We start from the raw sequence: 12,667 nt of genomic DNA, 5'->3' as shown, positions 1-12,667 counted from the left end.
GGCGAGGCTTGCCTCCGATGGGTCCGCCATGGCGCTGCCCCCTCCCCTACCTCCAACCTCACCAGCACCACTCCTCCCTCGCAGCACTCCGGGAGGCCATGACCGCGATGGATCTGACGATGCCGCCGCTCCAGGTCCCCTGCGCCGCCCCCGTATCTACCTCTCGTCCACCTCCCCATCCACGGTCGTTCCCCGGCCTCCGAAGCTTCGTCCCCGAACTGACCGTAGCAGCTGGAGGAGAAGGCCTCGTCTGCAGCAGCTGCGGCTAGTGGCAGCGTGAGGGGTGGCAGCGAGGACGAGGCGATAAAGTGTTTCACGCCAGAGCTGCAAACGCCGGCTGCAGTGCTGCTACAAGTGGTGGTTGCCGGAGCTACGTTGTTGGGCGGTGCTCCCACGAGGAGGTGCTGCTGTCTGCTGGTGCTACAAGGACCTCCATGCACCGGTACCGTACGTCTCCGAATGTTTGCTGCCTATGGCATGCGAAGTTGCTACCAGCAAAGACGGGTTTTGCTACCGTAGGCGTCCGGCGCTGCTACCGGCGGAGGCATGCTTTGCTACCTTAGGTCTCGAGGTTTGCTACTGACGGTTTCAGGTATTGCTGTCTCTGGTAGATGGAGTTGCTGCAACATTGGGCAGCGCTGCTATCGGTTGCAGGTTTCGGTTTCCGGTGATATTGGGTTTTGCTATATTAGCATTTTTCTGCTACAATAGCATAATTTTTTTGCTATGAGCTCTCCGGCGAGGTTTCCGGCGAGCTCAGCCTTTTTATTTGATTTCGTGGCTAAACCATTTTTTTCTACATTGTAGCAAAAGCAGGTTTTTTTTTTGACGGGAGATATTTTTTGCTACATTCAGTAAAAGCAGATCTGGCCGTCCAAGATGGCCGATCCGATGGCTGGCGACCCGGGGGCTGGAAAATCAGATCCCGGGACGCCCAGCAGTTTCCTTTAAAAAATATAAATCTAGTGGGGTTGGCTAGCTGCTTGTGTTTCCATCTCTGCAGAAGCCGGTGCAATGTCGCCCCATGTTCAGGGATGGAGACAAGGGGGGACGAGGGGGGGGGGGCTGCACCCCCCCATGCTCATGATTTTCCTTCGAACACAAGCAATGTCAGCTCTTTATTTGTGTAATTTTAGCTAGTTCTGCCTCCCTCATACTAAGATTGTCCCCCTTATACTTCATTCCTGGCTCCGTCCCTGCGCATGCTCGAACGAGGTCCCTGGTTCATGCGTTGGTGTTTCTTCTGAAGAGGTGGCGTTCATCTCGAGTTCGGAGCTGATACGCTCGCTGAAGGGGGTCGTTCCGTCGTTCCTCGGGGTCTCGACGACGCCATTCCTCACGGACTCATCGTTCATCCTGAAGACGGGGGACCGGAGGTCCTTTGTATCATAATGCTGCAGCCATGCCCGCAGCCTTGGCAGCGAGACGCTCCCGGAGGCAGTAGTGGCCTCTGCTGCCCGGAGCTCATCGCGCTCGCGGTAGGCGAAGGTGGCGAGGTAGAGGAGGAGCATGAGGCTGGAGGCCACCCCGGTCACGAGGAATAGCCCGCCGAAGCTCTCGAAGCTTAGGTTCGACGACAGGCCGACGACGGAGTTTGTCTGACTCCGGCAGGTGCCCGGCTCACCGAACCATGCCTTCTCGATCTTGGACATCTTCCCCGCTTCATTCAACGTGAGTATCTCCCGGGACACATCCCCCGTCATTGGGGAATCTCTCGGGAACACCTGCAGATCGAAGAACCACACAAGATTAGATGCTAATCAATCCTACATGCATGACAGTATCGTCTTGATCATGGACTCCTGGTACGACGTCAGTTCTGTTGCATATCCTTCAACTGAGGTAGTGGCGTCTAGCGTGGGAGCTTACAAATCCGAAGCCGTCGGTTTTGTAGATGGGCCCGAGCATCGTGTAGCCATCGCAATACTGCGACAAGAAGAGCTTCAGATACGGGATCTCGTCGAACATCGCCTCGACCCCACCGTTCGCCGAGCCTCTAGACAGCGCGTCGGCGTACTCTTCCTCGGTGTTGTATCCCCTCATCCTGTCCTCGGCGAAACCCATTTCCAGGAGAGATGATTTTACGAAGCTGCCCTCCTGGTACCCAATGAAGTCACCGCGTCTCTGTAGCTCCCTCACGTCGGTCACCCTCGGCAGGAGCTTCTGGACGGTCAGCATCGACGTCAGGCTCGCCGTGTAGCTAGATGTCAGGATCAGGACTACGAAGACCCATATAATCACCACGAACCTCGACAGGTTGCTCTCCAGCTTCTCTTCTGCAAATTAGCAAGCACTTGATCAATTAGGGAAGTGAAGTGATCGTGTACATGAATATCAGTAATCTTCCTACTACCAAACTGGATTTCCTACTGTGTGAGAATACGAGTGTCGAGAAGGCGAAGTAGAAGATGAGGCCAAACTGCTGCCATGGTGTGCCCCGGAACTCGGGGTTGATCCTGTGCTCGATCACCCACACAACGAAGCCGGTGAAGCAGAAGAAGGCAAGGCTGGCAAGCCAGAGACTTGCACTCAGGGGATACACGAAGATCCACATGGTCGGGCTCGTGTCCTTGTGCACCGCCACCACCATCGACCACCCCGACTCCGTGAACGGCATGGTGAAGTCCACCTTGGTCATCCTGCTGGCGGTGATCGTCACGTCTCCAACGATCATGTCGGCTTCCTGCAAGTGTTTCTTCATCATGTTAATCATAATTCTAAGATGTAATTCGAATTGAAATCTAGAAGTTGTGGTAGTGATCGAGTACTGACCTGATCGCGCACCTGATCCACAATTTTCCCGTAAGAATCCACGCTAGGATCCCGTGGCACGTACCGGTAGCTCACAGGGTAGGGAAGGTTCTTCATTACCTCGTCGAATAGTTCGATGCAGTAGCCTGTTACCTGTGTCTCTCCAGTTGTCGAGTTGACGGAGACGCCCACAAACTGTTTGAAGCCGCGCTTCACCAGCACGGCGACACGGAGCACCTGCGCGTTTGGTGACACCACCCAGCCTTTCGGGGTGGACCGTGGCTCGCCTGGCCAAAGGATTTGCTTCATCTCCCTGGCGCTGCTGGCGTCTAGATCCTGCGAGATCCCGGACTCTGGCGTCCAGAAACCCACCGTCCTGGCTCCTTTCCCGATGATGTTCAACACCTCGTACCCCGGCATCTGCCGCTGTCCATCGACCAGCTTGAACTTACCGGATATTCCGTCGAACGTCGTGGCCAGCACCGCCTTCAGAAGTGTTGTTCCGGTGGCTGACACGCCGAGACGGTCCAGGTCCGTCAGCCTGGTGCTCCGTTTAGGTGTCTGGAACGCCGGTCCGGGCACATGCGCAGTCTCGGCCGCCGCAGCGATCGCCCATGCCGTGTCGTACGCCCAGAGCCTCATCAAGATCGAGCCGGCAACGCCATCGTCACTTGAGTTATCCCGCCGCGACCTCGCCCTCAGCCGTGCTGGGAAGTTCTTGACCGCATCCGTCATCTGCACGTACGGCTGGAGGCTGACAACGCCCTGCATCGCTTCGACGTCCTCGGGGCTGGACATGTCCATGAAGCTGCCCACGCCGTCCGTGGCGACCCAGACGTATCCCTCGGACATCATGCCGGCCATCTTCGCCCGGCGGAAGAGCCGCGCGGCGACAGGGTAAACCATGTGCACGACGAAGACGCGTGTCGGCATGGCCATGAGGTGGTATAGCGCGGCGTCAAGTCGGGCGTCGGTTGCGTCGCTCGGCACGGCCGTGCGGTCCATGATCTTCGCGCCAACACGCTGGAGCGCGTCCGCGAGCGCCGGAAGGATATCGGTGCCGTAGGGAGAGTCCTCGTACAGGACGGCCGCCGCGCGCCACCTGAAGGCGACGAGGATGGCCGCGATGGGCGCCGTCTGGAAGGAGTCGTTGGCCGCGGCGCGCACAAAGAATGGTGTCTTCGCCGCGGACAACGCCGGGGACGTGGCGGAGTAGGAGAGCACCGGGACACGCGCACGGTCGCCGATGCGGGACACGAAATCGGCCTCGGCGGAGGTCTTTGGCCCGATGATGGCCTGCACCTGCGTGTTCTTGATCAGGTCCACAGCTGCAACACAACAGGAACACGACCATCAGGCAAGACAAAGTAACGCGTATGCCGGCCACTCGAGTCGTGCCCGGCAGACCAATCCGAAGGGCCCGTGGCCGAACTTCAGTAAAGTAGAATAAAGCAAAGCAGATTTGGTGAACCTCAGCATCAGTACTTCTGGTTTCTAAAATATTTAAATATTATATTTATGTGTTTTTAAATTATAATATTTATTACATAAATACAACATATTTTTCACTGAAATTTCTACCAAACTTTAGAAATGGGTATATGTATGTGCGTATTTAATTTTTGATTTTTTTAGTCCTACAAATATGTTTTTGAATTTGTTTTTTCAAAAACCGGGTGCATTGGTGCTCATGTGTCATAGGCACTTTCCGAGAATAAAGGGAGTTACAATGTTTGTTTAAGGTAGCAGAATACAATGTTTTTTTTTTGCCTCGGACACACTTAATCAAGTACTACATCCGTTTATGAAATAAGAAGCTTAAAAAAACTAAACTACGCTTCTAAAAAGTCTTATATTTTAAAACGTCACTGCAACTATAAGCTATAAGAAACATCTCTAATGGTAAAAGGCCTAGTCCTTGAAATATTCCCACCGTCTTTATGAGGTTTTCATCAAATTTGGACACAAAGAGAGTCGTATAAACAGTCAGCTCCTTAAAAAATGTTCGCTGTAAATTTCATCGCCTAACCAATATATCTAGTGTTCGCTGAGCCGGAGAGAAGTTTATGGTGTACACATGCTCACCACCACCCGATCGCGTGTTTTTCAACACCATTTATAATTGTTTTAACGGCCTAGGGTTTACGGGATTTGTTAGAGATGCTCTAAGATTTTCTACTTCATTTTGTTAAGTAAGCCTTGAGGAAGATTTTTTGAAGTATAACTCCAAATATTTTTAGTCAACATTAGTGCTTAATTAGTCCAACTTTAGGGAACGCCACATACATGGAGTTATAGTCATCTAACAAGGTTTTTAGTCAACATTAGTGCTTAATGATTGGGAAGTTTCACGTCACTGCATGTTTGTCTTGTCGGGAAGACAAATCAAGGTAGCCATCAGAACGGTTATTCACTGCAATTATATAGTAGCTCTCGTTTCTTGATCAAAATCAACTACGTCATATTTTGAATTTTTGATTGTGTGGGACGTGGCACATAGTTAAAAAGAGGAGAGGTGAAACATGTCTCTTATCCTATAATTCATCTCTTGATGCAGTCCAACACATTCACCAAATCTTATACACATTCTCCAACCACATTCGGAGTCCTAATTCGCAAAAAAAAATCATACTAGTCTTAATAAAAGTGAAATTTATTGTACTTAGCATATATATAAGATGTGGTCAGACGGTGAGTATCCAAATGACATGAGAAACTTACATATACAAATAATAGGAAATGATAACCCGGACTAACTAGCCTTACAAACAAAAAAGAGTGGCAATCATGGACAACAATGAATTAATTATTTGTATGGGAGAGTATATAGCTCTTAGATATAGTTATTTCCTAGTCTTTTTTAGAGGATAGTTATTTCCTAGTCAACATTGATAACGGCCTAAGATTCTCCAACCCTTTTGTACTGGCATGATTCTCATATTTCGATCAGATGATTGTTATCGGGAACATAGGTATTTTCTCGGTTATCTGAGAAATAGTAAAATAGTTAATTGAAACACCAAGACCGAGGATAACCTCGAACATAATCTCTTTTAATGCATATGTTGTTTGAATAACTATGATTCAATTTTAAAAAGGAAGCGATCATGTAGGATTCGTAAAAATATATTGGTGCGTATTGCTTGGATATGAAACGAAGATTAGATGTTCATTTCATTAAGAAAAACATTTTTTATTTGAAATGGAGGAATTTAGATAAACATTGGACCAACAATTACTTTTTGAACACGTGATTTACGTGATACAAAATCATTATCATAACATAGTACTTCTGAAAACAAATCTAGTGACAAATTTTATGTCATGCAAAGCTTTGTTGAGCAATTATTTGTTAGCCTTAACGAGACGGAATATGTCCTATTTTTTTATTGTCGCAATCCACTGCTTTATTTAAACGGAATATGTCCTACTTTACTAAGTGAGCTGGGAATGCTCTCTCCGGGCCTGAACACATTAATCTAACGTACGTCTGAATAGATGGTGAAGCGTGTGACGATTGATGGAGCTTACCGGCAGAAGCAGCATCAAGAACGGCCCCCACGGAGTCACGAAAATGGAGCTCTACCCTCGTAGCTGAACCGGGATGCGCAGCGTAGTAGTCTTCCACCCCCATCTGAATGCTGCTCCGCCGCCTGTGCCCGACTGGCGACATGAGGTCCAGGATGACGCCGACGCGGACCTTCACTGGCGCGTTCTGCGCGGTGGCCACCAGCGCAGCCAAAAGTAGATGGAAGCAGAGGAGGAAGAAAGAACCGGGAGAGTGTACCAGGTGCCTCGCCATCTCTCCCTACACCCTGCACACACAGGCGTAGCTAACTAGCGGCCACCACCAGATGCCCAGATCGATAGATGAAATGTACCGAGCTCACAAAGTAGTGTGTTATTATGAGTGTGCTTGAGCTAGAGCACCGTTTCCGGACACATATATATATATGGGAAATATTTGCGATTTCAGTTCAGAGCTCGATTTGAGGTCCGTATTATTCTGTCATTGAGTCAGTATAATTGACTTGACTGATGCGGTGTCAGTGTTTAGTATGACACGGTTTGCTAAGAAGGGCAGGAACCAGTCCAACAGTCCTGGGATTCAAAGGAAAACCCACCAGAAAGGACGAGACGGCTAAAGTCTTGTTTGATCCCTCTTGCTCTTTTGTTTATGTGTTTCATCTACTGACTCTTCCAGACCAACTGTGACTCTCGAAAAGGGTCTCGCATCTTAGTCCAGCGAGTTCCTACTAGCCTATCATTTTTTAACGGAGATAAAAGATTTGTGCCCTAATCTATTAATAAGAGATACGGAGTATATTACAACCTGTCTACCCTACCCGTGGTGACCCAAAGTTTCGCTTCTTTCTTGATCCTTTCGAAGACCGATGGCCTCGCTTGCTTATTGCGGAAGACATAGATGGATCCAGGATTTAAGCATAGAGGGGACGAAACAAAAACAAATCAAGTGTTAAAAATATATCAACGGTATTCGGTAAATTTGAATTTCAAAATTTTTGTTTTATATTTTTTATCCAGCCTAATGTATTGTTCATCAGGCTGAGGTTGAGGTTAGCTTTGAGGTGCCAAGTATGAAAGGAATGGAGGTGCTGCACCCGGCACTCGCCAAGGACGCCCAGAAGCTGTGCAGCCTATGGGGCGCAGATAAGAAGGGCGGCGTGGGCCCTTTCGGGCTATGGGTTCTCGCCTCAGCCAAGCTGGAGGAGAAAACCACGGTGTTCTTCAGGGTTTTCAGGGTGGCGGGCAGGAGTGACACGAAGCCCGTGGTGCTTATGTGCACCGATACCACAAGGTACATGTGCACCTGGACTAATGACACCAAGCTCATGGCTCTCATCTATCCTTCCTCATTAGCAACTAATGTACTCGCGTTTGTCATCTCACACCGGTGCAGGTCATCTCTGAGCCTGAACCTATACCGGCCAACATTTGCAGGATTTGTTGAGACTGACTTCTCACAGGGCAAGATAACACTGCGAAGCTTGGTATGTAGACGCTTACCATATTATTCCTCGCTTCAGCTATCATCCAGAGCGGTCCATAGATTTCGGGGACCGTAGGGCGAACCGACACCAATTACCCCTTGTTCATTGTGGCTAAGCTTTTCTAGGGCAGGGGGCGATGGCCCCCCTGCTCTGAAAAATTCCTTAAAGATATCCATTTATATTAAATTTATATATCTTACTTAAAGTTTAAGCATGATTGGTGTTCTAGGGACCTTAATAATCTCAGTCAAGCTTCACCACTTGGTCACACACAGAAAAACTTAAAAAAATTATTATTCAGCAAGATAAATATTAAGATAATGCAATAATAAACTAAATAATATTTACATTTGAAAGATCCATGCTCTTCAGAATATTGGTGAAGACGGTTGAAACTATTTATTTCTATTGATCTCACAAACTATATATCATGATTCTTATTTCTATCAATAGCTACTTGTGTACATGTGTATTGTTTACGAGAAATAGAAATAATCAGAGAAAAAATTATGAGGATCAGTGTTGTTCTGCACATCTATCTATCTATCTATTATTATTATTATATACTAAAAGAAAAATTCTATATTTTTTCTTTTATATTAACAATAATAGGTGTAAAAAATACTTCATTATTTTCAATATTTCTCTTCTACTTTTATTATTATATAGGCTAAATCTGACTTTTTATTTATTCAAGCACGTTTTTTTATTAAACATGTTCTAGTGTTGTGCTTTTGGGCATATAAAATGTTCTAGTGTAGTTCATGCATGTGTCGAGATTAACACGTATCCAATTTCACCTCTACCCCAGTCAGCCTTCTTAATAAATCAGTTTCGGTGTCATCTCTACCAGAGCAGTCTTTAAAAAAAATTCACACCACTTAATTTTCGTGTTAGCTGTACCCGGTCATTCTTTTTTTAAATATCATAGTGTGTTGTACATGACTTGAACTCTGGCGATGATATTATACGTTGTAAGTGTGGCATGTATTTGTTCGAGTTTCGTATATTTCTACTCTTTCGGTTCACTAATATAAGATGTTTTAGCTTTTTGTAAATTCATCTATTTTGGTACGTATCTAGTCTGCTTTTAGTGTGTAGATTCACGTATTATGGTATGTATCTAGTCTACTTTGAAATATCTAAAACATTTTATATTTGTGAACATAGTGAGTAGTATATAATAGATAGATTGCTATTCAAATAGTATTCTTGTGAATGGTTTAGTAAATCGGTTTTCAGAATTTTGTATCGGCTTTTATGTATTGTACTCAAGTTTAAATATAGATATGTTTTTGGTTATCTATGTTAGTCATTTATATTTTGTTATATTTTTAAATTAAATCATGGGAAATCTTGCCACATGAAAACAAATTTTAGCGTTTCTAGTTAGCTAAGCTAGCGTACGCAACTATCTTTCTTTAAGGACAGAGCTAGCTATCCATACGTACGGTTATTGCGTGTATACGTTTTTTCCTAACGGATTGGCCTAGCCATCTGTGCACGATTTTTTTTCTGAACAGAATTTGTTGATATTATTTTCTGGAACTGGCGGACTGGTCTAGTTGTGCACGGTTTTTTTAATTAACAGAATCCGCTAACGATGTTTTTTTCCAAAACGGACGGGTTCTTTTAGAAAAAACTTTTGATGCCTATTAAGTGTTGAACGTGTCAAGTGCAACCTACACCGTTACGTAAATAATAATCTTCGGGTAAATCCTAGCCATAAATTTTTAATCCAACTATCATTATTTTCTAAATGATGTGGCTTAAGGTAATCGCTCTATTAAACACCTGTATTTTGCTTTTAGTATATAATAGATTAATATCACATATATTTATAGTAACAAATAATATATGGTAGAGATATACACGCTGACTTCAACAATTACAAAACAGTCTAAAATAAACAAGCAAATCATCAACATCTTCAAATTCTTTTATCTTCCATGACACAATTTTGTACTTCTCCAAAAGCAACTGAAAATAGATACCAAATCATAAACTTAAAAATACCAACGAATATTCTCAATTGTTGGCCAGAAACTGGGAGGATTGGGGTAAATTCAAATTCAAAATTGTCACATTATAGTAACTAGTACAAATGCCCGTGCGTTGCCACGGGTCCTCAAATTATATTTCTCAATACACATATATAATTCAAATCTCAAATATGAAAATTTAAAATAACTATACCTGAATCTGGAATGCGAATGAAAGTTAGGTTCAGAACCATGGTTATGGATCGTGTTTGGGTATCAAAATGATTTAAGAACTATACCTCAATTTGAAATGCAAATGAAAGTTAGGTTCAGCATGGAAACAAGGTAGAGACAAAAACATGAGAGGGCGGTGCAGCTGATAGTAGGCGATTGAAGTTGCATCTAATTCAACTTCTCTTCAACTAAATGGCGTAAAAATAACTTTGTTCTAATGCTCTTTGTAAATATTATTATATGAATGCCGATAGAATCCAGTGACATTAATTTCTTTATTGTAAAATTCATTGTAAGGTAATATCTTAATACTTTTGAAAAAAATTAGTTTTATTTTCTATCTACGGGAATGTGAATTATATTTACACATGCGTGTTTTCAATTTTCAACACAATATAGTTAGTGTGGATGTGAAAAACAAAAATCACACCAGAATCAGGCTAAATTAGTTTCAGTCCACAATCCATCTACAGATTAAAGCCCATCGCACTCTCTCCCACTCTCTCTATTCCCCACTCCTCAAAAAAAAAAACTATCTATTCCCCAATGTCTAGCTCGCCGACCATCTCTTCTCCACCGCCGGCGACATGGTTGTCCACTCCCCTCCCTCTCCTAACTCTGCAGCGGAGGTTCCCATCAAAAGCGCGACCACCTCACGTTCCCCTCCCAGCCATTGATCTGCTCACTCCCCCTCCTCAAGCACCTATGGATGCTCGGCACGAGACGGTTACCTCTGCCCACATCGAAGTTCTCGTTGTTTCCCGTCGCGTCCCTAAGCAGGCGAGTGCCAGTCATGTCGGCGATCCAGCCACCATCGTGGGATCCGACGAGCTGCTTGCCCCAAGGAAATCATATGTTGAACAGTAAATGAATTATGTTGGACACAATGCCCATTTTCCTAATTTTTTACAGGTTATAAGTCATGAACATTTTCTTATATCTTAAGTGGTTGTAAAAGATTAGCACTTAGCAGTTGCTTTTATCTTTCTATGAAAGCAAAAGCAAGTGTCATATGGAACTTTCCAGTCTAAATGGCAGCGTAAACTGCAGTACTATATCATGTATAAACTTCAACATTCTCATACCTATGAGGTAAGAACATACAATTACTGTGAAGGATCACCTCATATGGTCTTATAAAACGATTGACCCATATGACCATAAATTTCCTAGATTGAGCTTTCAGTAGCGAATCATGCCAAGTAGTGAATCATGCCAGGGTGGTCACGGGAATTGTTCCCAAGCCACTGTGTCCTATCCGGCATGACCCAACCTTCCTCAGGTGTCTTCTGAGCCTTGGCAATTAAAGCATTTATCCTCAGCTTGTACTTTTGATAATCTCCCTGCGTGAAACACAATGCTTATTTACATAACCAAGAGCAAAACCCAAGCTGTCAAAATAAGGGCGTAGTCAAACTATGCAATAGAAATCAACCTTTATAGACCTACGCTCCTTGACGAAAGACGGGTGTATTTTGTCCTTCAAGTAGTCAATCTTCTGCGAGAAGTAGAACTCAGGGGTTCGTGGCTCAGTGGCATACATCTTGCAAAATGGAACCCATCTCCTTGCAAATTCCGCAGTTTCAGCAAGTGATTCAAACATGAGCAAGAAGCCACCATGTCTTAAAACAAAAAGAATATGCATGGTTTAATTAACCCAATAATTCTACCCACCGTTGCCAAGCACCACCGCATTTCCGTTAGCACCATGAGTCATGATATGAATCTAAGAAACCAACAATCTGCTTTCCTCACATAGCACAAAGCAAAAAAAAAAATTCCTGACAGACTGAACAAGATGATTAGATGAGCACAGCTGTAACAGTAAGACAACATTGCGGACCACTCACTCCAGTTCAATCAATCGTAGCACCGCTGCTTACCCTGATTCTCCAAGTCTGAACCAAGATTTCCCTATTTAAAGACTACAAGATGTCAATACGGTAGTGAACCCATATATTTTTACCTTATGAGACATTGTACTACTCAATTTAGAAGATGCACAAACACAAAGAAATATTTGCTCTAAAATCAAATAAGAAAAACATGCTTATATACATTACCAGTAGAAAAGATTACGAAGGCTATCATGATGCATCACCAAAAATAACAATAATTTAGCTAATACGCGAGACATATGCTTACTTGCTTAGAAATCAAGAAAGGGCGATATTGACCAATATCAATCAGTAATTTCTTTTTGCTATCAGTCTCGATGCTTTTCACACAGAAAACACAAGGGAATGAAAAATACTCATGTTCCAGAGGGGCAACATCAGGCATGTACGGCAGCAGAAAACATATTGTTTTCCTATTCAGGGAGGAAGAAACAAGATTGTTATCTGACTATATAGTTTTAGAAGTGAGAATATCAAGCCATGTAAGCTCTCTATCTGTAAGCCTGAAGTATTGCAATGTAATCTTCAGTAAATACAGATTCTAAGAGACCTCGACTGACCGGACTGGGATGACTTGAATTGCTGGACTATATTTCTTGTCATGACTGATATCAAGAATATATTCATATCCTAAGTATAGTTCTTCATTATCTTTCTTGCGGTGACTATGGTTTATGTACTCTCTGCATTTTTGTCAACACCACATATTCTGTGTTTTCTAAAACTGCTTTGGATTTTACTTAGGAAGTAACAACTTCATGTAAGATTATAAATTTCTGCTTATTAAAAT

The 12,667-nt window shown here is 44.2% G+C and overlaps 1 protein-coding gene across 1 annotated transcript; it reads right to left on the bottom strand.

The window, feature by feature from the left end:
• Positions 1-1,178: 1,178 nt before the first annotated feature.
• LOC124697727 (glutamate receptor 2.7-like) lies at positions 1,179-6,553 on the bottom strand. Its single transcript, XM_047230273.1, has 5 exons — positions 6,283-6,553; positions 2,773-4,079; positions 2,371-2,683; positions 1,870-2,276; positions 1,179-1,724 (listed from the first exon to the last, which is right to left on the bottom strand). Exons 1-5 carry the CDS (start codon positions 6,551-6,553, stop codon positions 1,179-1,181), a joined length of 2,844 nt encoding a protein of 947 aa, XP_047086229.1.
• Positions 6,554-12,667: the final 6,114 nt, after the last annotated feature.

Source organism: Lolium rigidum, chromosome 3, assembly GCF_022539505.1.
Source record: "Lolium rigidum isolate FL_2022 chromosome 3, APGP_CSIRO_Lrig_0.1, whole genome shotgun sequence".
NCBI classification, from domain to species: domain Eukaryota; kingdom Viridiplantae; phylum Streptophyta; class Magnoliopsida; order Poales; family Poaceae; genus Lolium; species Lolium rigidum.
Note: the sequence above shows the minus strand (reverse complement) of the source record. Positions and strands in the feature narration are given on the sequence as shown.